Below are 27,863 nucleotides of genomic sequence, written 5' to 3'. Positions count from 1 at the left end.
AAGATATGGATGGACGGTTAATCCACCTCGGGAAGCCATCTTTACATCGGGACGTCAAATTGTATAATTAGTGGTTAACGGTGTACCGCACATTAGCGGACTGCTTCATTAAAAGTAATTGCTTTGGAAATTGCATTAAAAGGTATACGTCGTTGATTCCTCAGAGGTTACCTGGGCAAGCAGGGCCGCCAGCTCTAGAGCCAGCTCCTTATTTACTGGAAAGATGCCATTAACGATTTTATCATTCGTCTGGTACATTAGCAGCAGTTTCTCTCTCTCGGTCTCCCCTCGCACCTGCACGGCGAAACTCAGCCTGTAATGAAGAAGAAGAAAGCTACAACTTCTTATACTTCCAACTTCATTATATAGAAATAATGGAACATATTAAACATATTTATTACTTTAATACATATATTTGGGGCTAAAAATAATTTTTGCAATTGGGTTTTCTTAAAAATTTTTCATTGTTTTGCTTTTCCAGGATCTTTGTTTTCCTGCACCATCAACTTTGATGTGGTCTGCGGCCATAAATCAGCGGAGAAGAGCTCAGAAAAGACAGCTAGAAGTGTTACAAACTCCCCTATCAGACTGATTCTCCGTTAACCCATACCTCCCCTTTCCGTTTTTTGTTCCCTTTCTTCCCAGAGCCATAACTCTTTTTAATTTTTTTACGTCGATATAGCCGTATGAGGGCTTTTTTTTTTTTTTTTTTGCAGGACGAGTTTTAATTTTTGAATGACACCATTGATTTTACCATATAGGGTACTGGAAAATGGGGGGGAAAAAAACAACTACATTGAAACTGCAAAAAAAAAGTGTAATCCCACAATTGTTTTTTAAATATTTTTTATTTTACGTTTTTACATTCACTAAATGATAAAACCGACCTGGCAGTATGATTCCCCAGGTCAGTACGAGTGCGCAGAAACCAAACATGTATAGATCCTTTTTTATTTAAGTGGTGAATAAAATCCTAAATTTAGCTTATGTCGCCATTTTCTGAGACCCTTAGCGTCTTCATTTTTCAGGATCTGGGGCTGGTTGATAGCTTATTTTTTGCGGCTCGATCTGTCGTTTTTATTGATACCATTTTGGGGTAGCAGTGATATTTTGATCGACTCTTATTGCATTGTTTCGCAGTGTTGCGGCAGCCAAAACATCGCAATTCTGGCATTTCGATTTTTTTCTCGTTACGCCATTTACCAATTGTATTCATTTATTTTACATTTTCATAGATCGGACATTTCTGAAAGCAGGAATATCAAATATGTGTTTTTTTTCTATTGTTTTATTTTCAATGGATCAAAAGGGGGCGATTTGAACTTATGTGTTTTTTATTCTTTTACATTTTTGAAAACGAGATGTAGGCTCAGCGCTGGAGCCCGCATCTGCAGCGCCCCAGAGATCTGGTCGTTGCAGTATGACACTCTGCCACTAAGGGGAGTGATGGTACGTCTGATGGTACTGAAGGAATTCTACTGACCAGGTATCGCCAGCACACATTACACTTCACATTTCGGCCACTAGGGGGAGAAAAAGGCTTTATTTATTGGGCCACTCCTCACACTGGTAAAACTAGGGGTTGGATAGAAAGTTAGTCAGAAGCTGACTGGGTTGGATTCAGGCAGCATCCCGTGGCAGGGGGTGTTGCAGGGAGAAGACAAAGGGGGGTCCCTGTCAGGCGTGGGAACCTGGCAAGCACCTAGCGACCAGAATAGAACGTTACGGAACCGCGCCTGCACACCACGCGGCGGTATCCAAAGGAAGAGACACGAAGCGAAGGATATTGTGAGACAGTGAGAAACGAGATCAAGCACAAAGGAGAGCCAGTAGGAGTCGTGCCGTGAGACCGAGGCAACATCCTACTGAGGCGCGTAGCCGGTGGCCGGAACACCGAGGGAGTAACTGACTCTACGCCTTACTTCAAACTCCGCAGGACAGTTAATTATAGGTTGGCTGTCTCACCTAAACACCTACGAAGACATAGGGGGCAACAGTGGGAGAGGGGCATCTCTAGGGTCCCGGTCTCAGATAGCCCTGCTCTGGATTGCGGATCCTGAAGTCATCAGTAAAGAGGTAAAGAGACTGCAACCTTGTGTCCTCATTATTGACTGCACCTCACACCATCACCATCCACCTTACTGGTAAGCTCTGGGGACATACTTCACCTGTGGGAAGGTATACCATCTAGCTGCCATTCCATCACCCCAGCGGACCCCTAAGCAGCGTCGGTCACCCTGACCGAACACCACAGGTGGTGTCACGAATCCCTGACAGATTGTACCACCTTTATTGGACGCCCCTTAGCAGGGTCGCGGACCGGGTCTAGCCACCGTGACAGCCTCAGAACCGAACCAGAGAGGCCCGGTACCGAGAACTCGTGGCTCTGTGTCTGGGGGCGCTCCACATCAAAGGCAGGGAAGGGTTTAATTGTGCAGCCAGCAATAGTACAAGGCAAGGACTATAAAAATCAAACGGTGCAACATTTTTAAGGAAATACAGTTGCAAACATGATTTTTTTTTAGAATGAAATGCATGCACTTAAGCAATCAATAATAATTATGAATGTTCCAAAACCCCATTAAAGAAGAATGATATCCAGCACCTGTTTTTATATGTCAGCCGTACGGTCCGGGTTCCGTCACATTTCCCAGGCAGCTGCTCCTTGGATGCCTGTTCCCACTTAGAAATGATGTCACAGATCTGGTAATGACAAGAAAGTGAAGTCTAAGGGCCGTACATAGTAATCATAAGCACCAATAATGCTCTCTGCCGAATGTACACTTTACAAAGTAAATATAATAGCCCCTTCCATGATTACAATATTCTCATGCATACAAATCCTGTTCATACTCATTATTAGGATTTCTGGAAGTGATAAAGATCACCTTCTGTATGAGCGGCTCCTGTTCTGGCAGATTTGCGCTCTCCTGCTATGAAAAGGATCACCATTCTCATGAATGATTGACCTGCAATACCACACGTCCACTGTAGTGGGCACTACTGCAGAAAGATTTAACTTGACAGTGATTCCTACTACCAGGATTGGGGCCCAGGGTGAGCGTCTTACACTCCTGGCCCAGGGTGAGCATCTTACGCCCCTGGCCCAGGGTGAGCATCTTACGCCCCTGGCCCAGGGTGAGCACCTTACGCCCCTGGCCCAGGGTCAGCGTCTTACGCCCCTGGCCCAGGGTGAGCATCTTACGCCCCTGGCCCAGGGTGAGCATCTTACGCCCCTGGCTCAGGGTGAGCATCTTACACCCCTGGCCCAGGGTGAGCATCTTACGCCCCTGGCCCAGGGTGAGCATCTTATGCCCCTGGCCCAGGGTGAGCATCTTACGCCCCTGTCCCAGGGTGAGCATCTTACTCCCCTGGCCCAGGGTCAGCATCTTACGCCCCTGTCCCAGAGTGAGCATCTTATGCCCCTGTCCCAGGGTGAGCATCTTACGCCCCTGTCCCAGGGTGAGCATCTTACGCCCCTGTCCCAGGGTGAGCACCTTACGCCCCTGGCCCGGGGTGAGCATCTTACGCCCCTTGCCCAGGGTCAGCATCTTACGCTCCTGTCCCAGGGTGAGCATCTTACTCCCCTGGCCCGGGGTGAGCATCTTACGCACCTGGCCCAGGGTCAGCATCTTACGCCCCTGGCCCAGGGTCAGCATCTTACGCCCCTGTCCCAGGGTAAGCATCTTACGCCCCTGTCCCAGGGTGAGCATCTTACGCCCCTGGCCCAGGGTCAGCATCTTACGCCCCTGTCCCAGGGTGAGCATCTTATGCCCCTGGCCCAGGATGAGCATCTTACTCCCCTGGCCTGGGGTGAGCATCTTACGCACCTGGCCCGGGGTCAGCATCTTACGCCCCTGGCCCAGGGTCAGCATCTTACGCCCCTGGCTCAGGGTGAGCATCTTACGCCCCTGGCCCAGGGTGAGCACCTTACGCCCCTGGCCCAGGGTCAGCGTCTTACGCCCCTGGCCCAGGGTGAGCATCTTACGCCCCTGGCCCAGGGTGAGCATCTTACGCCCCTGGCTCAGGGTGAGCATCTTACACCCCTGGCCCAGGGTGAGCATCTTACGCCCCTGGCCCAGGGTGAGCATCTTATGCCCCTGGCCCAGGGTGAGCATCTTACGCCCCTGTCCCAGGGTGAGCATCTTACTCCCCTGGCCCAGGGTCAGCATCTTACGCCCCTGTCCCAGAGTGAGCATCTTATGCCCCTGTCCCAGGGTGAGCATCTTACGCCCCTGTCCCAGGGTGAGCATCTTACGCCCCTGTCCCAGGGTGAGCACCTTACGCCCCTGGCCCGGGGTGAGCATCTTACGCCCCTTGCCCAGGGTCAGCATCTTACGCTCCTGTCCCAGGGTGAGCATCTTACTCCCCTGGCCCGGGGTGAGCATCTTACGCACCTGGCCCAGGGTCAGCATCTTACGCCCCTGGCCCAGGGTCAGCATCTTACGCCCCTGTCCCAGGGTAAGCATCTTACGCCCCTGTCCCAGGGTGAGCATCTTACGCCCCTGGCCCAGGGTCAGCATCTTACGCCCCTGTCCCAGGGTGAGCATCTTATGCCCCTGGCCCAGGATGAGCATCTTACTCCCCTGGCCTGGGGTGAGCATCTTACGCACCTGGCCCAGGGTCAGCATCTTACGCCCCTGGCCCAGGGTCAGCATCTTACGCCCCTGGCTCAGGGTGAGCATCTTACGCCCCTGGCCCAGGGTGAGCACCTTACGCCCCTGGCCCAGGGTCAGCGTCTTACGCCCCTGGCCCAGGGTGAGCATCTTACGCCCCTGGCCCAGGGTGAGCATCTTACGCCCCTGGCTCAGGGTGAGCATCTTACACCCCTGGCCCAGGGTGAGCATCTTACGCCCCTGGCCCAGGGTGAGCATCTTATGCCCCTGGCCCAGGGTGAGCATCTTACGCCCCTGTCCCAGGGTGAGCATCTTACTCCCCTGGCCCAGGGTCAGCATCTTACGCCCCTGTCCCAGAGTGAGCATCTTACGCCCCTGTCCCAGGGTGAGCATCTTACGCCCCTGTCCCAGGGTGAGCATCTTACGCCCCTGTCCCAGGGTGAGCACCTTACGCCCCTGGCCCGGGGTGAGCATCTTACGCCCCTTGCCCAGGGTCAGCATCTTACGGCCCTGTCCCAGGGTGAGCATCTTACTCCCCTGGCCCGGGGTGAGCATCTTACGCACCTGGCCCAGGGTCAGCATCTTACGCCCCTGGCCCAGGGTCAGCATCTTACGCCCCTGTCCCAGGGTAAGCATCTTACGCCCATGTCCCAGGGTGAGCATCTTACGCCCCTGGCCCAGGGTCAGCATCTTACGCCCCTGTCCCAGGGTGAGCATCTTATGCCCCTGGCCCAGGATGAGCATCTTACTCCCCTGGCCTGGGGTGAGCATCTTACGCACCTGGCCCAGGGTCAGCATCTTACGCCCCTGGCCCAGGGTCAGCATCTTACGCCCCTATCCCAGGGTGAGCATCTTACGACCCTGGCCCAGGGTGAGCATCTTATGCCCCTGGCCCAGGATGAGGATCTTACTCCCCTGGCCTGGGGTGAGCATCTTACGCACCTGGCCCAGGGTCAGCATCTTACGCCCCTGGCCCAGGGTCAGCATCTTACGCCCCTATCCCAGGGTGAGCATCTTACGACCCTGGCCCAGGGTGAGCATCTTATGCCCCTGGCCCAGGGTGAGGATCTTACGCCCCTGTGGGTGCATTACTAAGCAGGTTGTCTTTAATGGAACCACATAACTGTATCTGATTAATGCTGCTAGTAATGAACTTTCTTGTAAAATGTAACATTACACGCTATTTCTGCTACATTAACGGAGATGGTTCTGATATTGATACATAATTGGATTTATTTGGATGGTTCTGATATTGATCAATATTTGGATCAACAGGTCCTAAAGTGGTCTGCCACTGGTGGAAACCTCTGAGTATACAATGGGTTTAGTAAACTCTGCACTACATTGCAGGAACTACTATGCCTGCAGAAGTTCTCTAGGATATTACTTTTTAAAGGGGGATTTCAAATACTTGCTAGTTTGCAGCAGCCGGTTTCATGGCAGTAACTCGCATGCCTCCTCAGCATCGCTATACTCACCGTGGTTACCGCACTGCTTTGACTCATGTCAGGCCGTCTTGCTGAGTTTTGCTTCTTGCAGCACTCCTCAGCACTGCTGCATCTGAATGTGCTTTCTATGTGGCTTTAGGGGGGCGTAGCTGGTCTTTGCAGGAATTTAACCCTGCTGTGTCCTGCAAAGATTAGATTCCCCAGCCAGCAAGCTCTTTATTAGGCAGCTCCTCCCACCACTCCTTGCCTGAAAGTTGGTTCCTAGTCAGTCCGTGAGCTAGTGTCCTATTAGTTTGTGCATGTATTTTGTTTTTCTTGTTATTGACCAGGCTCATATACCTGTCCTGTCTGACCCCTGCACTCCTGACCTCGGCTACGTTTACTCATCCTGTACTGCCTGCCCCGACCACGGACTGTATGACTACGCCTCCGACTCGCCCTCCTGTATGTCGTATCCACACCTTTGACCCTCCAGTCAGCTGAAGCAGTCCTGGGGATTGCCGTGGAGTGGTACCTGGTGTCTACTGCCTGCCCAGCCTATCCTTACCACCAGAGGCTCTAGTGAAGAACCCAGAAGACACCTAGTCACACCCCTCCAAAGTAAGCCCGGCCAGTACACCCACCATCAGCCACTAACAGTGTGATGGAGTGATGGTGTTCCAATCTAAACACAGTTTACAAATTGCCAGCTGATTCATCAATATCAAAGTGATAGAAAACTCCTTTAAAAAGTGGACAGTTTTTGCTCTCATTTTACTCCCACTGCTCCCTTGAGTATTCCATTTTTTGTTGTGTTTTTTTTTTAAATGCGCCATACAGTTCCAGAAATATAAGACTTTATATTTATTGCCAATTTTCATGGTCTTTACCAAAAGGGTGTTGCTCACAGGATCCTCTAGGGCGTGCCTTTGGGCTGCTCTGCATTATTATCCTATGAGCACCCTGTTAAAGACCATAAAAATAAGAAATAAATAAAATGGCTCAAATCTCCGGATCGGTAAGGCGGATTATAAAAAGCAAAAAACCCAAAATGGAATACTCAGGGGAGCTCTGATAATAAAAGAGCAATAGCTGGTCACTTTGGATCAAAAGGAGCATCAGTTGTAATAACTGAATATTCATAATGACACGGATAGATGCCCTGATTGACGTGGCACAAGGGTACAGCTGATAAAGCGGGTACTTGTTTAATTATTATGCTCTATAACATATGAAAAGGGACTTTTTGAAAATTGGAATAGAAAACCACTATTGTGCTCTATGTATAGTAATATACAAGACCCATTAAGATTACTTGGTAAACCACGATCCCACATATAAGATATCGATGGAGGTCCGACTGATTGTAGGGTCCACAGAGCTGCAGGTAGTGCCACGTCCCATTCACCAGGCCCAGCTCTTTGTAGCCAGTGTCCCTGGTATTGCAGCTGAGTTCTACTCAAGTCATGGTAAATCAATGTTTCTTTAGTAGAGAAGGTTTTATTTCTTGTGATGTTTCCTACCGCACCTTAATGTTTCCCTGAAGACAATGCTCGAGGTCCTTTCCTGATGGATCATCCGTAAATAAAGCAAATCCAGACTGTGCCGGGTTCCTCATACCGATGTCTTGGTTAAGTGTGCAGAGAAATTCTTCTACGGTTGTGGATGCATCAAATCCCACCACCTATAATGAATAAGGGGGCTTTATGTGAACGTTTAACCATAAGGAAAATTCGTATCAATAAATTTACCTACAAATAAACGTAAAACCTCACTAAGTTGCATGGTCTAAAATGTAAGTTTGTGCTCCAGAAAACTCCAACTTTTAGTTTCTTAGGTTTCATAAATATTAGACTAATGTAGGCCAAGCCCAGCGACGTTGTCGGGCTCAGCCGACAGTCTAATGAGTATAAGAGACCCCCCTGACTTTCTCCCGACACGTGTTGTCTGACAGAGAGCGCAGAAGCGCTAGTGTTCCGGTGTATGGGGGAATCGGGTGAGATGGCAGTCGGTTGAACGACTGGTTGCACCATTGTTCGGCTGCCACTTATCTACTGTGTATGAGGGTCCTCACTGACCGGAAGCATCTGGGACAACTATTGTCATCAGCTAAATTGGCTCTTATAAAGTTAAGTCCTTTGCCAATCTAAAGGATGCTCTTCTCCCCAATCTTCAGCATAAGTGGTCACCTATTAGATAGTTGACATAGTGCTTGGGAAAATCGGCGGCGACATGGTGATGCTGCTGGGGCTATAGTCATAGGACTCGAAGTGTCAGACTTGGTCATGAGGGTGTGAATTGATCGTGATGAAGAGAGAGTTTCCCTGTAGAAAATTTGTGAGGGCGGTGAATGGAGTTTCCCTGCATTGTAAGGAAACTGAGCAATCTGGTGAATTAAGGGAGTAATTCTCCCCTCCAAAAAAACAAAGCCAGGGGACCACCACTTTGGAGCTCATCTATGATAAACCAGCCCAATTAAATACGTAGTTTTAATAAATGTCTCAGGCCTCATTTTCACTTATGCTGGATCAAATTTTCATCAATTTTTGATCCGTGTGTCTACATTTTTTATTCTTATCATCGTTGTGACATTCTTTTTTTCCTATATGCAAAAAGAGTACAAATTTCAAGCTTTTCCCACCCATTAAACATTAGAAAACGGACAGCACTCAGATGACACACAGATGGGAGTGCTTTCCATTTTCGCTCTGGACCCATGCACATAGTTATAGGGCGACATTACCTGATATGTGCCGTTCATGAAGTGCATGGGTATGCTGAAGGGCAAGGAGTGATGATACGGGTTCCGTAAGAGAATTGAGAGAATTTCCATGCGGGAAGGTTTAGCCTCACGATCCCCATTTTGTTGGGTTCTTTCGACACAGCGTTGGCAATAAATAGCGTATTTTCCAGCCTCAGTTCTGTGACGGGAGCAAAGAGAGATAGTGTTAAAACATTAAAACATAACAAAATCAGGACTGGAATTACTTCTCTGGACCCGGTCGATTTAAAGGGATTGTCCACGCTCTCTATGTGTCACTCTATGTGACTGCAGACTTTCGACTTCTCTGGTTATGGCGCCAAGACGTGACCGTAAGTAGGCAATTTGCGTAGTTCCGACCACATTCAGACTAGACGTGCTCTACCTTGTTCAATTCACTTGCATTGAGCTATTTGTACACTTTTAGTCAGCACATGACCAAATATATGATGAAAAAAGAAACAAAGGGCACCACTGAAAATAGATTCGGGATAACCTATAGCATGTAAAAGACAATACGTGCAAAAAGAAGAAAGGAACATGCTATACAAAGGGATCTCCAGAAACAATTATAATAAATTCTTTATTAATGCAAGCTACAATAAATAATATAGGAGTATAAGTTGGTATACTTGCAATGTGTAAGAGCACGTTCACATTGTGGTCATTTCACAGACAAGGCTCAAGAAAAAAAACAAGCAAGCTAGGCATTTCATCTACAGTATACAGCTTCCCATGGACAGGTGGCTGGACCGCCGGAACAGGTGGCTGGAGAGCCCGGGAAGGTGGATAGACAGTAGGGACAGGTGGCTGTACCATTGGAACAGGTGGGTAAACAGTTGGGACAGGTGGCTGGACAGTCGGGACAGGTGGCTGGACAGCCGGGACAGGTGGATAGACAGTAGGGACAAGTGGCTGGACCGTTGGAACAGGTGGGTGGACAGTCGGGACAGGTGGGTGGACAGTCGGGACAGGTGGCTGGACCGTCGAACAGGTGGCTGGACTGCCAGGACAGGTGAATAGACAGCTGGGACAGGTGGCTGGGAAGCCGGGACAGGTGGCTGGACCGTTGGAACAGGTGGGTGGACAGTCGGGACAGGTGACCGGACTGTCGGGACAGGTGGCTGGACCGTCGGAACAGGTGGCTGGACTGCCGGGAGGGTGGCTGGACAGCCGGGACAGGTGGATAGACAGCCGGGACAGGTGGCTGGGCAGCCGGGACAGGTGGATAGACAGCCGGGACAGGTGGCTGGGCAGCCGGGACAGGTGGCTGGACAGTTGGGACCCTGTCCTGCTCTGCCCATATTCATATTGATGTCGGCTGACCAAAGGTGAGATTTTAATACTAGAGATAGGACCATCCCAATTGGGTATACCTTGTCTCGATGGAATGGCTTTTACACTTTTTGATCAAAATAGTGTTAACCAAGTTCCCTATGTTATTTACATGTTCGAGTACTATTTATTTATTAATTTACTTACTATAGGACATATGCTCATTTTGTTTTTCTCTTGGGTTTTGTCTGCTCTTAGTACCAAGACTTGTGGCTTGCATTAGTAGGATGACCCACTTAATCATTTTTCTGTGGGGCAATGGGGTCAATTCTAAAGTATTCACTTCCCGTTTGAGCCCTACTTTTGTGAAGAAAGCTCCAAATATGTCAGACGTTTCCAGATTGCCTTTTTGATCTCCATTAGGCTGGTGTACTTCAGCATATCTTTTTTTTTAACTATATTTTACTATGTAGAATGAAGTAGTCAACCACACGACTATATGTGTTTTATCATGAAAGTTGATGGATATTGTGACACACAGCGTCAATCTGACTACGGGTGTGGGGGGAAATTACTCCTAATAATGCCAGACGTACTGTTCCTTTATTCAGTAAATCAGGGGACATGAGCCATTGCTTCATGTGAGACCCTCCGTTGACCCTTGTTGTATGTTAATTTGTGGAATGCCTGCTGATTACGTATAGCATCAGCCCCCTGCGGTGTACTAGTTTGCACAACTTGGAGGACAAACATGCAGGCTAATCGAACAATGAGGGATTACCTTCCCTCAATCCTGTGGGAGAATGCCCTGAATGAGAGCTGTGGGATATAAAAAGGGCCTGCCTCTCTCCGTTCAGAGTCTACAGGACACCAGCTCAGGAACCACGGCTCCCCAGGGTAGTGGACATCTATGGATTACCTGATGTCGGCGTTCTTCTTCAGGAAAAGTTTTAAGAGCCAGATGTATGGATGCTGAGGAAGGAAGAGGCCGACGCACAATGCCAGGAGCTGCCAGCCCTGTGAAAACACATACAGGTCTATCATTCATGTGTCATCAATCCATTAATCAAACAGCTTCAGAAGGACAAATTGAGTATTCTTAGGATATGAATAGATTTAATACCGCCCAAAATTTTTCTTTCTTTTTTTTTAAGTCGGTCATTAAGAGAAGAGATGATGGTGGTTATCTCCCCTTGCTACACTTAGATCATGCATGGAGGAAATTGGAAGTTGGATCATCAATGCATGGAGGAAATTGGAAGATGAATATGATCTAATATGTGCAAGCTCATATTAGATCATGTAAATGATCACAATTGTATACAGATCACCAGTTTCTGACAGCACTTAGGGCAGAATACAGCCAGGTGACATTGTAACACCCCAGGTAACCAGTTGTTACAGTGATGTTACCTTCCTTTCAGGGAGGGCGATGTCATGCGTGGAGGCAAAGAGGATTCTCTTTACCAGATAAGCACACACATCTAACACATTCTGAATCCAGGCCAGGAGGGGGAGCTCAGGACCCAGATTCAGGGGAGCTTCCCCAGCTTTAAGTATCCTGGTCTGGAGGAGGAGTTAGTTAGTTGGTCCAGGGAGACCAAGGAGAGCAGTCAGAGAGAGACTGAGACAGAAGGAAGTCTGGTAGGCAGACAGCGGAGCCATGCAGCCAGGACTGAGCTGCAGCTCCTGGGAAGGAGGAAAACCTGAAGGGTAGTTGTATGCAGTGGAACATTGAGGAAAGGAGCACAGGAGTGGAACAAGGACTAAGAGGGGAACTGTGAGCGGGCACCCTCAGAGCCGAAGCGCAGAAACCGAGCACCGGGAGCCCAAGGCTTTAGTGGGACTCTAAGACACATAGCTGAAGCGGCGGGCACTAAACTACATGTTAACTGCCCACACCAAGCCTGAGGTACAGCAGTACTCTAAGAGCCCGGGTCATGGTAGAGACCCTATAAAAAGGCTCAAACTGCCTACCATACAGGCAGCTGTTCCAGGACAGGAGAGAGAGGATACCTTGCCAGTAAGCTACAAGCAGCAGGGGCCTCGCCATCTTAGCGCAAGTAGGAAAGGCTTACGGACCTCACCTGTGAGAGGGGTCACCTTTGCCTCCAAGCCAGCCGAACCACATCACCACCTGTGCCTGGTACCCTGGACTGTGGACTACCACCACCAGAAAACCAGGTAAAGACTAGGGTTGAGCGAAACGGGTCGGCCACTTTCAGAAGTCGCCGACTTTTGGCAAAGTCGGGTTTCATGAAACCCGACCCGACCCCTGTGTGGGGTCGGCCATGAAGTTGGCGATCTTCTGAATCTGGAATCGGAATTCCGATACCGATTCCCGATATGTTTAAGATATCGGGAATTGGTATCGGAATTCAGATTTAAGTGTAAAATAAAGAATAAAAATAAAAAATATCGCTATACTTACCCTCTGACGCGCCCTGGTACTAACCGGGAACCTTCCTTCCTTCGAATCAGCGCTTTCAGGAACTTGCGGTGACGTCGCGGTGACGTCGCGGCTTGTGATTGGTCGCGCGACCGCCCATGTGACCGCCGCGCGACCAATCAGAAGCCGTGACGTCACCGCGACGTCATCGAAGGACCTGGAAGCGCTGATTCTTAGGAAGGAAGGCTGCCGGAAAGAAGCAGGGCGCGTCCGAGGGTGAGTATATACCTAATAGGAATATACTCACCCTCGGACGTGCCCTGCTTCTTTCCGGCAGCCTTCCTTCCTAAGAATCAGCGCTTCCAGGACCTTCGGTGACGTCGCGGTGACGTCACGGCTTCTGATTGGTCGCGCGGCGGTCACATGGGCGGTCGCGCGACCAATCACAAGCCGCGACGTCACCGCGACGTCACCGCAAGTTCCTGAAAGCGCTGATTCGAAGGAAGGAAGGTTCCCGGTTAGTACCAGGGCGCGTCAGAGGGTAAGTATAGCGATATTTTTTACTTTTATTCTTTATTTTACACTTAAATATGGATCGCAGGGCCTGAAGGAGAGTTTCCTCTCCTTCAGACCCTGGGAACCATTGGAAACCCAATGCACTGCATTGGGTTTCGAGTTTCGGCCGACCCCGACCCCGACTTTTTTATAGGATCGGCCGATTTCACTCGACCCGACTTTTGAAAAAGTCGGGTTTCGTGAAACCCGACCCTATAAAAGTAAAGGTCGCTCAACCCTAGTAAAGACTTTACAATTTGTGTCCTCCACTTATTTGTTGGCATACAACATCCTTGCCACACACATTGGGAGTCCTGGGACCCCGCTTCACCTGTGGGAGGCATCACCATCCAGCCGCCATACCATCACCCCAGAAGACCCCTTTAAGTGGCGTCGGTCCCTACTGACCGAGAACCACAGTTGGCATCACGAACAATAGACTTTATTTACAATTCCCCTTAAAAGACCGTTCCCCTTTAATTGGGCACCCAGGGCCACGGACCGGGTCGCAGCCACCGTGACATTCCCTTTAAGAGCGACTGGACCCTATGCCGAGTACCCCACTGCCCAGGCGGGCGACTCACCATAGTGGCACACACCCTGATTCTAACAGGAAAAAGGTTTTGCCACCTAATCTGAGAGCAGCACAATTTAGAGGTAGAGACCCTGAAACCAACGATGTGTCTATTACTGCAGTTTTGTTAAAATCATTGTTTTCTCTGCTGCCCATCTAGCAGTTCTCTAAATGCTGAGCTCTGTATAACCCCGCCTACACCACTGATTGGCAGCTTTCTGTGTACACTGTGCATAGGCATAAAACTGCCAATCAGTGGTGGGGGTGGGGTAATAAAGAGCTCATGAATAAGGACAACTACATGGCACGAGACAACTAGTCCTCTAGCAATAATATCTTGCTAATAAAACTGGTTTTAACAAAACTACAGCAAGCAGCCCAGTAAGTGACACCTAGCTGGAATCAGGGTCTCAAAATGATTTTAGATGCTTATTTCCATGTGGCTTACCTGGATGGGGCTGGGCTGGTTCTGTGGCTGCCTGTGTCTCGTCTGTTTAATGAGCTGGCAGTAGATCTCATTCTGAAGCTCAGGGTGGGTTAGACAGACCTGCAGGGCACTTTGAGCCAGGGAGACATGATAGTCAATGGCAGGTGAATCAACAGCAGCATTGATGAAGAGCTGGCAAGTCTGGAGATATTGAAAATGAAAGGTCAGCATGTTACGATAGATAGATTGTCCCTGCATTTATCATTCCCCTCTTCAACTCCTGAACCAGCAGTTCCCTCCTCCAACCCCCCCCCCGCCAGGGACTTTTGCACCCCCCCCCCCCCCCCCCCCCGGCCAAGGACTTTTGCATTGACTCATGACTCATACAGGGAAAATTGACCACCTGTTACATAGAGCATAGAAAGATTCAGCTAGTTAGTTTTTAATCATATGATGTCATAGACCTCATGGAAAAGAGAAGAATTAGCTGGGTAGAAAGGCAACATGAGCAATTGTAAAATAAAATAAGACATTTTGTGATATATCTTATCAGGGAAATCTGCTTCTTTTTCCTCCTGGACTGGTCCTTCATTTTCAAAATTCTCAATTGGCAGGTAAAATGTGTCTTCAGTGAATACAGACGTTCCCATTACTGAGATAGGAGATGACAGTTGGTGCTCAGAAAGTTCTATGGAGAACTGTAACTGAAAATGTCTGTCTCTAGCTTCTTCCTCTTCCTCCTCCTTCCCATTTCCATAGAATTTTAAAGCCACCAACTGTAATTTTCTATCTAAGTAATGGGAAAATCTGCCCTCACTGAATGTACCAATCACTGATTTTACCAATGAATTGTCAGTGAAAGATCAATCCAGGGTGAGAATGAAACAGATTTCTCTGATAAGATATATTACAAAGTTTCTTATTTTCACATGTACTATTTATTTATTAAATAAAAAGAAAAAGAAAACTGCGGTTACTCTTAAAATTGCACTGAACATATACCATATAAATAAAGCATGATATACTGTAGACTAATCTTAACATATACCATTCTAAAAGGAATAATATATACCATCTTATAACAAATGTCCTAGGGCACATATGTCAAAATATATCCCGCGGGCTAAATATGGCTCGCAGGGTGGGTATATTTGGTCCACAATGATCGGCGGGTCGCCCGAGTATATTTGGCCCACCAGGCATCGCATTTTTACCCGGCATCGCAGTTTTCACTATATTGACAACCTTGATGCAGATATAGTTGAAAGCAATGATGGAGGAGGGAGCATCAGCTGATGCCCCATCTCCAGTCATTCCCCCTCTGTGTCTGACGTCTCAGCGCAGTGGGCGTGATAACGTCATTTCAATGCGCCTGCTGTACTGATAGAGGATCTTATGAAACCATGTACAGACTGGAGCAGTGGGGGAACGGGCAGAGGTGAGTATTACTTTTTTATGTAATGCCTATTATTCTATATGGAGCACTATGTAGGGCCCTAATATTGTATGAAGCACTTCATGGGGCCATTATACTGAATGGAGAACTGTGTGAGGCTCATTATACTGTGTGGATTATTATGTGAGGTCATTATACCATATGGAAGACTGTGTGGGGCCTTTTATACTGTATGGAGCACTATGTGGAGCACATTATACTGTATGGAGCACTATGTGGAGCACATTGTACTGTATGGAGCACTATGTGGGGCCCTTTATACTGTGTGGAGCATTATATGGGGCTCATTATACTGTATGGAGCAATATGTGGGTCCATTATACTGTATAGAGCACTATGTGGGTCCATTAAACTGTATAGAGCAATATGTGGGTCCATTATACTGTATGGAGCACTATGTGGGTCCATTAAACTGTATAGAGCAATATGTGGAGCACATTATACTGTATGGAGCAATATGTGGGGCCAATTATACTGTATGGAACATTATGTGGGTCCATTAAACTGTATAGAGCACTATGTGGAGCACATTATACTGTATGGAGCAATATGTGGGGCCAATTATACTGTATGGAACATTATGTGGGTCCATTAAACTGTATAGAGCACAAAGTGAGGCCTTTAAACTGTATAGAGCAATATGTGGGGCCAATCATACTGTATGGAGCACTATGTGGAGAACATTATACTGTATGGAGCACTATGTGGAGCACATTGTACTGTATGGAGCACTATGTGGGGCCCTTTATACTGTATGGAGCATTATATGGGGCTCATTATACTGTATGGAGCAATATGTGGGTCCATTATACTGTATGGAGCACTATGTGGGTCCATTAAACTGTATAGAGCAATATGTGGGTCCATTATACTGTATGGAGCACTATGTGGGTCCATCAAAATGTGTATAGAGCAATATGTGGAGCACATTATACTGTATGGAGCAATATGTGGGGCCAATTATACTGTATGGAACATTATGTGGGTCCATTAAACTGTATAGAGCACTATGTGAGGCCATTATACTGTATGGAGCAATATGTGGGGCCAATTATAATGTATGGAACATTATGTGGGTCCATTATACTGTATGGAGCACAAAGTGAGGCCTTTAAACTGTATAGAGCAATATGTGGGGCCAATCATACTGTATGGAGCACTATGTGGAACCAATTATACTGTATGGAGCACAAAGTGAGGCCATTAAATGGTATGGAGCACTAGATAGGGCCAATTATACTGTATAGAGCACTATGTGGAGCCAAGTATACTGTATGGAGCACAAAGGGAGGCCATTAAACTGTATGGAGCACTATGTGGAGCCAATTATACTGTATGGAGCACTATTGTGGGACCACCCCTTTAAGATGTCTCCCTCTGAAAAAGTTCATCATTTTATTTTACGATAATGAAAAACGACCTCAATTGTAGACATTTTTTAATATATATCAAGGTTGGCCTGCTACTTTTATGATGAACTTTTGCTGTAGACTTTCTAGTTGTATATAAAATCATATGAATGACTCTACCTCCCTCTTGTGGCTATGTCTACAAATTGCAATTTAAAACTACATAAGTTTATCATTTAGTCACTAAATGAGTTTTCTATCAGTAGTTATAAGCAAAAACAGGAGTGAAACAAAAAGTATAATGAAAAGATGTGCACTTCTACTGGTTTGAACTTAAAAACACCAATGCGAAATATTGAGCAGACTTTGCCTTGTGGTCAGGACTCAGGAGAACATAATGTACTGCCAGAAAGGCTATCTTTGACGTGAGGTTTTTGATGTGGACAAATCCGATGAGCATTTTAAGTGGATGATGCTTCAAGAACTTATCATTTTTCAGGGGGGGGTTTAAAGGAGTTATATTCCTGAAAATTATTTGGATGAGGTTTGGGAAAGTTTTTATTCTGAACCTTTTTTTTTGTGCAGCCTTTTGACCGGACAGTGCTGAGTTTGAAGAAGATACCTGCAGGATACAATTCAAAGGAGTGAGATCCATCTTTTTTTTTTTTTTCCACCGGGCATTTTTCAAAACTTCTTTCGAAATAAAAGAAAAACCTTATAAAACTACTCACACAGCAAAGTTAATTTCTTATGGAAATGAATACGAAGGATTTTCCTACGACTTTTTTAAGCATTTTGAAGAGGATCCCCTCCAAAAAAAAACAATTTCTCAGTATTTTCTGTGTATAGCCCAAGGCTTCATATCTTGGGAGGTTTAGTTTAATGGGAGGAATAATGTCGACATCCCTTGTGATCTAATGGAACGTAGGGATTACAATCTAGTGTCCAGTAGGAGTTTTATTCTCTATGTTGCAGCGATGTCTCCTGTCTCCCAGTGAATTTCTATCTTTGGACACTATTTTTTTTTTTTTTATCTGCACAGGTCCAAAAGTCTACCATAAATATCTCATGGGAAAATATTGCATGTCTGTAAGATAAAGCGTAATAGCAAAAATGCTAAAAAATAACATGCACAATATGGGACCAAATTCATTAGTAATATCCGGACAAATTGTCAAAAAGACATGGCAAAAACAAAAGAAATAAAGACAATCAAATATCCGGAGTATTAAAATACAAAACTTTATTCAAAAGATCAGATAAAGGAAGGAAATAATGAATTCACACATGCAAACAATGGGCATATGCCAAACTCAGGTGATAGCGGAAAAAACGAATTGTATCCAGCTGTGAACACTGCAACAGATAAATGCACAATCCCATATGGCCTGTATGGTATATATTACATAATCAAAGTATAATAATAAGTACCAGTGTATATTTCTAAATAGGATATATAGATATATGATTAACTCAAGTCATACCGGTCAGGAAAGCTGTGAAACTCCTGGCTGGACATACATCCACCCCGACGCGCGTTTCTGTCGAGCCTTCGCCACGGGGCTTCCTTTTATCTGATCTTTTGAATAAAGTTTTGTATTTTTACTACTACTCAGGATATTTTATCATCTTTTTTTTCTTCCGTTTTTACCAAGTCCAAAAGTCTGTGAATAATGTATCTTAATAGAGGTCAGAGATGTATTTATTTATTTTTTTAATCTAAATTCTGTCCATAAATTGACAGTAAAACAATAACATTCTGCAGCCACCACTAGAAGGAGCACACAAGCTTGCTGCATACTTTATATAAAAGGGTTGTCCGGGGGTTACGTGCATCTTCTCCCCATTTGTTTATTGTTCATTTGCTTATTAAATGCTAAAGGTAAGCAACTTTGTAAATAGTTTTGATTGAAAATGTTCTAACATTGGCTGCTGCAAAGTGTCTGCAAGACCATCAACACTTTGAAAAAATGTTACAAATCCGTCAGAGCTTCTTGAGGGCTCTGCCCACTCTTGCCGCGATGTTAGAGACAGCAGCAGCTAATGGAGAAGGTTATACACAGATCTTCGCAGCATGAACAGGGGGAAATGTCTCAAAGAGGGCAAAGAAAACAGTTGCCTGAAAAGGAGAAAAGCACATGAAGAGGAAATTGAAGGATAGAAGCTGTGATGAAATATTAAAAGCTGAAAATCTCATTACCGTGGATACACTCAGACCTCACATCCAGCCTGCATTACAGAGAGGGACACTCCCACAAGAGAAAAATCTTAAACTTGGAGCAGGCTGCAAACTTCATATAATAATCATCAACATTAACACAAATAAACACTTGAAATAAATCACTCTGGTTGTGGTGACTCTATATAATATATGAGATTCACTTTTAGTATTGAAGAACTGAAATAAATTAACTTTTTGATGATATTCTAATTTTGTGAGAAGCACCTGTAGTTGCTAACAGAGGAAACTGCCGCTCCTGCTGGTGATTCAGCTGCACCATGTCAACAGAGCAGGTTTTCTTCTTCCAGGCTGCTATGTTAGTGGGTCATAACTGCGACATCATGCCGATTGACAGCTGGCTCCCCGCAGATAGGCAGCAGAGAGCTGGCTGTCAATCAGTATAATGTCAGCAGTCACGTCCTGTCCACAGAACAGAGTGAAAAATAAGCCACTGTTCTTTCAAAGTGACATCAGCAGAAACAGCTGAATCACCAGCAGGAGCGGCCAGTGACCACTCTTTGCCTGCAGAGATTGAGGCCGGGCACAACATGCAGGTAGGTAGCAATTACCTGCCTATTAGTAAGCTATAGAGCAGTAGTCACATGAGCCATTACTTAAGATGACCTGTCACTTGCCATAAATATACATTTTTTTTTATCTGATGTAAATGCCACTGTTTTGCTAAATCTGGCTTTGTTTTTCTTTTATTCCTGCACCTCTCCATTCCATAGATATGGCCTCCTCTTTTCCATAAGTAAATCTAGTCTTATTAGAAAAGGGGGTGTGGTTTTCAAGAAAACACCCACAGAAAAGAGTTTGGGTCCACGCCCACTTGTCAATAAACTGGATTTTTATACAGGAAAGAGAAGGCCATATCTCAGGAATGGAGAGATGCAGGAACAAAAGAAAAATGACGCCGGATTCAGGGGAACTGCGGCATTTACACCAGGTAAAAAAAAATAATAAATAGATATAAAAGATATTTATGACTGGTCCTTTAGAAAGTAAAAAATCATAATGTCACAACAGTCAGCAGGAGATTGTAATACGTCTAATATGACTTCATTTCATTTTAATTGCAATGAGTTTTATTTTTTTTTTAAATTCCCTACAGAAATAAGATAATGTATTATAAAAGTTTGCCAAGGTCAGAGGAGTAGATCATGTTCCTGTCCTAATAAATAATCCTGGAAGTCTTAAAAGTCATAATTTTCAGATATTAAAGAGGGGTGTGGAGTGTACCCTGCTCATTATCCGGATTCCAAACACTGGGGGTCAATGAGAAGTGAATCCCCTTATCCCGCCCGTGTGTCAGTCTCCGCCAGGCACAGATTATAGAATTTCTTATCCCGATCTCTGCCTTGACCTCCCAGCATGCTGAGTTCTCCTTCGCATCGTATATAGGACTTGTTCCTTCACATATGCGGCTGATTTGTTGCAGCTGGATATTTCTGTGTTTGCTTTGCAGCATATTCCACTGTAGGTGTGTAGAGACGATGACATAAGTGTCTGCTGCTCTCATGTTACCCGCAAGTCCCACGCCTAAAGTGAAGGCCTGGATGGAGCGATCCAGTGTGAAATATTAACCAAAACATTTCGGAAACTGTCCAAAAATAACAGGACGATATTTTTTTTTTTTAAAATTACCATATTTACCTTAAGTAAAAAATATTTATAAAAACATAGCGAGATACTCGGCACTCCCGAATGAGTAGCAAATATTTTATTGCGACATTTTACAGTGACGTTTCGTCCCTTTGACATGGGCCTTTATCAGACATGGATTGCTGCTTGAATATAGGCTCCTGAGCAGTGCTATGGAATGGCAAGACAAAGTCGCGTGGTGCTGAGCGCTCAGCCAGTCACTGATCTCAGTGCTATGGTACTGAGCATTACACTGTATGGAGCATTATGTGGGCCCCTTATACTGTATGGAGCACTATGTGGGGCCCTAATATTGCATGGAGCACTATGTGGAGGCCTTTATACTGTATGGAGCACTATGTGGGGCCTATTATGCAGTATGGATCACTATGTGGGCCCCTTATACTGTATGGAGAACTGTATGAGGCCTATTATACTGTATGGAGCACTATGTGTGGTCCTGTATACTGTACTGAGCACTATGTGGGGCTGTTGTACTGGATGAATTACTATGTGGGGCCTATTATACTGTATGGAGCACAATTGTGCGGCCCTTTATATGTATGGAGCACTATCTGGGGCTATTATACTGTATGGAGCACTATGTGTGGTCCTGTATACTGTACTGAGCACTATGTGGGGCTGTTGTACTGGATGAATTACTATTTGGGGCCTATTATACTGTATCGAGCACAATGTGCGGCCCTTTATACTGTATGGAGTACTATTTGGGGCCTATTATATTGTATGGAGCACTATGTGATCTAGCCAGTCACTGATCTCAGTGCTATGGTACTAATGGTACTAAGTATCTAGAAGTAGGAGTTAATTCAATGGCAGGGAATTAACATCCATCTCCTCTCTTCACACAGCTATAACACTGCTTGCTGTCTGTCATCTACTGCCTTGTCACCCTGCAACAATTTTTAATGGTATATAATACTGCCTGCTGAATCTTTGCTACAATTCATCTGTTGCATTGCATTCAATACTCACTGCTGTATATCCATGACAGGGTCATTGTAGATGTTATCTGGTGAAAGGTGTTATAGCATATAGATGGAGCTAGTCCTAGTGTCTTTGATCATCTATCCACCTCCTGGTGTGTTGACCAGCTGCTAATGTATCTCAAACCAGCTCCCACAATCCCTCTCACCTGACCCTCTATTCAGCCCTATAAATTTAGTAGCATCCTAAGGGGTACACACGTGTGGGGTGCATGCACGCGTTACCTTCAGCAAAGTATCCCTGTAGATAAGTATCTAGAAGTAGCAGCTAATTCAATGGCAGTTAGTCAGGGCAGGAGACAGGTAGCCAACACTTTGCATTCCCTTTTAGCCACCCATGTGCTTTACTTCTATCTCCTTGTGTGCCCTTGCCATCCCTTCTCCATAACCCCTCATACACATCAGCCCCTCTCTACTTCCCTCTCCCATGTACAGCTTCCATGCACTCCTGAACTTCCTGAAAAATCTCAGGCCGTCTTGCCCAAAGACATTGCACAAAAAAACATGCCACAATTCTAAGGACTACTAGCTCTTTCTCTTTCTACTGCTACTTATTTCAGGGGATATCTCTGCGAACCCTGGTCCACCCTCCGCCAACCTCAACCCCTCCCCCTCCTCACATAGAAACCTCTCTAACATTATTAACATTAGCTGTACTCCTTCATCTCCCTCTTTTGATTGTCTGGAATCCACAGTCTGTATGCAATAAGTTCCTTGCCTGCACAACTACTTTATAAACAACTGTCTTAATCTGTTGGCCCTCACTGAAACCTGGATTCAGGATCCTGACACTGTCTCCCCTGCTTCCATTTCCCATGGTGGCATACATTTCTCCCATTCTCCGAGACCCACAAACAGACCTGGTGGTGGAGTCGGCATATTCCTGTCCCCACAATGCACTTTCCATTTCATCTCCCCAGTTCCATCACTCTCATTCCCTTCTTTTGAGGTCCACACCATCAGGCTCTTCCATCCCCTCTCCCTCAGAGTAGCGGTCATATACCGGCCCCCAGGCTCACCCACCCACTTTAATGACCATTTCTCTCCCTGGCTGCCACACTTCATGTCCTCACAATTACCAACCCTTATCCTGGGAGACTTCAACACCCCCATAAACAGTCCCACTTCTCCATCTGCATCCCAGCTTCTATCTCTAACCACTTCTCTCTAGCTTTCACAGCTCTCAACCTCAGAAACACGCAAAGATGGTAAAACCCTTGATCTGGTCTTTGTCTGACTCTTTTCAATCTCCTACCTAGATAACTCACCTCTTCCCCTCTCTGACCACAATATCCTCTCCTTCACGCTTACAAATCCTCGCCCACCCCAGCACTCTCCTACCTACCACACATTCAGAAATCTACAAGCCATTAACCCTCATTCACTTACAGACTCCCAACACTCATCACTATCCCCTATCTCCTCTTTTTCCTGTCCTGATCTGGCTGTGCACCACTACAATGACACTTAGAAGCACCCTGGACCAAGTAGCTCCCCTCACCCTCAGAACCACCAAACACAGAGTAAAACAGCCCTGGCTCACATTGCAAACTCGATTACTCCAGCGATGCTCTAGGAGTGCTGAACACTTATGGAGGAAAACTCACACACCAGAAGACTTTCTTCCACTACAAATTTATGCTAAGGACCTATAACTCTGCCTTTCACCTTGCCAAACAGATCTACTTCACTACCCTGATTTCCTCACTATCTAACACCCCAAAACAACTTTTTGACATCTTTCAGTCCCTCCTCAGTCCAAAAATACAGGCTCTTATCACAGACATTTGCGCTGATGACCTGGCCTCCCACTTTATAGGGAAAATAGAGAATATTCGTCAGGAAATCAGCTACCAGCTACCAAGTGCTGTGACTCCCATTCTCCCCTGCATTTCCCCTGGCTCTCTCCATATTTGATCCCATCACAGAAGAAGTCTCCAGGCTCCTCTCTTCTTCTCATCCTACTACATGCACTACCGACCTCATTCCCTCACATCTCCTCCAGTCTCTCTCTCCAGTTGTCACTACTCACATAACTACAATCTTCAAAATCTCCCTCCCTTCTGGTATTTTCCCCTCCTCCTTCAAACACTCTATCATTACTCCATTATTTAACAAAAAACCTCTCTCGACCCATCCTGCACCAATAACTACCAAACAGTCTCCAACCTCCCCTTCATCTCTAAACTCTTGGAGTGCCTGGTCTACTTCCAACTTACGCTTTACCTTTCCACTCACTCTCTCCTAGATCCATCACAGTCTGGCTTCCACCCCTCCATTCAGCACAAACGACTTTCTGACAGCAAAACGTAACAATGACCACTCTCTGTTCATTCTTCTCAACCTCTCTGCAGCGTTCGACACATTTGACCACCATCTCCGACTCTCTATGCTCCACTCAATAGGCATTCTCTTCCTATCTTTGTGACTGCTCCCTCACTGTATTTTTCGCTGGCTCCTCTTCATCTCCTCTTCCTCTCACTGTTGGTGTCCCTTAGGGTTCAGTCCTTGGCTCCCTTCTCTTCTCTCACTACACGGTCCCAATTGGACAGACCATCAGCTGATTTGGCTTTCAGTACCATCCTTATGCTGATGATACACAACTATACACATTATCCCCTGACCTTACCCCATCTGTACTACAGGACACCAGTGACTGTCCGCAGTCTCCAACATCATGTCCGCTCTCTAGCTGAAACTCAACCTTTCCAAAACTGAACTTATTCTGCTCCCGCCGTCTACTATCCTCCCTAAACCGGACATCTCCCTCTCCGTGGGAGGCACCATAATAACGCCTAAGCAGCAGGTGCGCTGTCTGGGTGTTATGTTTGACACCAATCTTTCCTTCACCTCCTATATACAATCTCTTGCCCGCTCTTGCCTTTTACACCTAAGGAACTTCTCTAGAATCTGCCTGTTTCTCATCATGGAAACCACAAAAACCCTCACGGTCAGGGGCGGGCTGGGCCGGGTGGCAAAGATGCTCCCCCAGCAGCTGCTCAGAGCCGGCCGCCTGGTGGTGGCTGTACAGCCGCATAACAAATTGTGCGCGGCCATGTGCGCTGCACTGTGACGTGGCCGGCAGCAGTCACAGTCGGCGCACACGTCCACGCCGCGAGCTGTGCGCGGCTGTCACCTTGATGGCTGCATAGCTCCCGCTCTCTCCATGATCTCTCTATGCTTCTGGGTTAGGTGTCAGGTGTGCACGATGATGTCATCGCGCACGCGCCAACAAGTCTCGACCAGGACGCTAGAAGCAGAGAGGCGCTGCGGGGGAGCGAGTGGTGATGTAAGTATAAAAAAACTTCTTTTTTTTTCATAAAATGAATTAAATGGTGGGTAACTGCAAATGAAGAAGGGGGAGGGATGAAAGGAGGACCACACATCATGGAATTTGGGGGTTAAAGGAGGCTGCACATGATGGAATTTAGGGGGTTAAAGGAGGCTGCACATTATGGAATTTGGGGGTTAAAGGAGGGTGCACATGGTGTAATTTCGGGGGGTTAAAGGAGGCTGCACATGTTGAAATTTGGGGGTTAAAGGAGGCTGCACATGATGAAATTTGGGGGGTTAAAGGAGGCTGCACAAGATGAATGGGAGTGGGGCCACACATGATGGAATTTGGGGGTTAAAGGAGGCTGCACATGATGGAATTTGGGGGGTTAAAGGAGGCCACAAATGATGGAACTTGGTGAGTTAAAGGAGGCTGCACATGATGAAATTTGGGGGGTTAAAGGAGGCTGCACATGATGAAGGGAAGTGGGGCCGTACATGATGGAATTTGGGGGTTAAGGAGGCTGCACATGATGAAGGGGAGTGGGGCTGTATATGATGAAATTTGGGGGTTAAAGGAGGCTGCACATGATGAAGGGGGAGTGGGGCCGCACATGATGGAATTTGGGGGTTAAGGAGACTGCACATGATGAGGGGATTGGGGCCACACAAGATGGAATTTGAGGGTTAAAGGAGACTGCACATGATGAAGGGGGAGTGGGGCTGTATATGATGGAATTTGAGGGTTAAAGGAGACTGCACATGATGAAGAGGGAGTGGGGCCGCACATGATGGAATTTGGGGGTTAAGGAGACTGTGATGAGCGAGTATACTCATTACTCGAGATTTCCCGAGCATGTTCGGGTGTCCTCCGAGTATTTTTTAGTGCTCGGAGATTTTGTTTTCATCGCCGCTGAATGAATTTACATCACTTAGCCAGCTTGATTACATGTGGGGATTCCCTAGCAACCAGGCAACCCCCACATGTACTTTGCTGGCTAACAGCTGTAAATGATTCAGCTGCGGCGATGAAAACTAAATCTCCGAGTACTTACAATTACTCGGAGGACATCCGAGCTTGCTCGAGAAATCTCGAGTAACGAGTATACTCACTCATCACTATATTTGTTCCTTGTAAGTGGTATTATTCAGTCACTATGTGGTGGTAATATGTGGTCTGGTCATGGTGTGGTGGTATTTGTTCCTTGTATGTGGTATTATTCGGTCATTATGTGATGGTAATATGTGGTCTGGTCATGGTGTGACGGTATTTGTCCCTTGTACTGTATGTGGTATTTATGGTTGTTTAAAAAAATGTAAATGTATGTCACTCATTCCCTTAAAGAAAAATCCATAAAAATATATTTATTTTTAATAGTTTAGAGTAGAGTAGGGCCCGGCCGAAAGAGTCTAGTGGTGTCAACTTAAAAATTCTTTTGGCAGAACAAAAGCTGCTGATTATTAATGTGATCTGGTGTTTGATGGGAACTGTTAATATCTGATTGGTGAGGATGTGGTGGAAAAGTTGAGTTTTTCCAAGAATGAGCAGTGGGACAGTGGAGGTGGAGGTGGAGGTGGAGCTGGTGTGGAGCCTGGGCGGAGTCTGAAGGGAACCCGAAAATTTTGCCAGTATGGGGCCCCGAAATTCCTAGTGAAAACCCTGGTCTGTCTCATAAGCTGCAGACCGCAGCTTCCTGAGACTTAAGTGTCCTGATGCAGGCGGCGCGATGACAGTACTGCCTCATGCCGCTCTGCTGACCTGAAGAGAAAAATATGGGGGAACTGAGGCCATCTTACTACATACCTGGGGAGAACTGGGACCATCCTACTATATATATGGAGAGAATTGGGGCCATCATACTAGATATTTGGGGAGAACTGGGGCCATCATTATATATATATATATATATATATATATATATGCAACTGGTGCCATCGTCCTATATTTATGGTGGGAACTGGGGCCATCGCACTACATATACTATATATGTGGGGCTATGGGGACCATCATACTATATGTGGGGCAGTGGGATACCTTCATACTATATATATCATAATTCATGATATGGGGGCTGTGGGGCCACCATATTCCATATAGGGGGCTGTAGGGACATGATACTATATATACAGGGGATGCAGGATCATCATACTATATATAGGAAGCTGTGAGGTACATAATATCGCAATTAGAGAGCTGTAGGGGACCATTATACTATAGGGGGTTTTGGAGACATACTATTTGTGGGGAGCTATAGTATATATAGGAAACTGTAAAGCCTCATACTATATATAGGAGGCAGTACGGACATCATATTGTATATAGGGGGCTATGTAGCCATTTTACTATATATAGGGAGTTTTGGGGTCCTCAATGTATAATAAAGGGGTATTGGGGGCTGTAGGCCCATCATTCTATAAATACAGAGCTGTGTGGGTGCTCAGAGAACATTATTTGTTATGAATGGGTACATTATTAGTTTTGATAGGGGCACTCAGGTTCCTTTTTTTTTTTTTGGGGGGGGCAGTGTTACTTTAAGTGAGCACTCAAGGATATTTGTTTCTGGAAGGGGGCACTTGGGATATTATATCCTTCAAAGGCCCATACATGTTGCACAGTAGGGGCATTACTACTTTCTGTGGGATACTTTAATTTTGTGGCGTGGGAGTAATCCTAGTAATGACACAATTGATTAAATAATAGGGGTCAGTGGTCCACACTGCAGGTGCACACAGAGTGGGGAGTTTTTGTAGGTTGGGAATAGATGAAGACAGCGCTAGAAATGTGAGAAGTCAAATGTACCTTTGTTGTAATCTGTGCAGATGAGCCCTGGCTGGAGAAGTTGTCATGTATGTCTGGGCCAGATAGAAAAGTGAACGATCCGAATCAGA

The 27,863-nt window shown here is 46.1% G+C and overlaps 1 protein-coding gene across 1 annotated transcript in view; it reads right to left on the bottom strand.

Annotated features, from left to right (window-relative positions):
* The window catches only part of PLEKHH2 (pleckstrin homology, MyTH4 and FERM domain containing H2), a 222,179-nt gene that overhangs the window by 19,671 nt on the left and 174,645 nt on the right, over positions 1-27,863 (bottom strand). The window contains exons 20-25 of the mRNA XM_069768602.1: positions 14,046-14,225; positions 10,999-11,096; positions 8,787-8,964; positions 7,572-7,727; positions 2,606-2,703; positions 172-313 (exon numbers count right to left, since the gene is read on the bottom strand). Of these exons, the coding sequence (XP_069624703.1) occupies positions 172-313; positions 2,606-2,703; positions 7,572-7,727; positions 8,787-8,964; positions 10,999-11,096; positions 14,046-14,225 (852 nt within the window). The remainder of the gene's footprint in view (positions 1-171; positions 314-2,605; positions 2,704-7,571; positions 7,728-8,786; positions 8,965-10,998; positions 11,097-14,045; positions 14,226-27,863) is intronic.

Source organism: Ranitomeya imitator, chromosome 5 (genome assembly GCF_032444005.1).
Source record: "Ranitomeya imitator isolate aRanImi1 chromosome 5, aRanImi1.pri, whole genome shotgun sequence".
Lineage (NCBI taxonomy): Eukaryota > Metazoa > Chordata > Amphibia > Anura > Dendrobatidae > Ranitomeya > Ranitomeya imitator.
The sequence above is the reverse complement of the archived record's forward strand: the minus strand, read 5'-3'. Positions and strand labels throughout refer to the sequence as shown.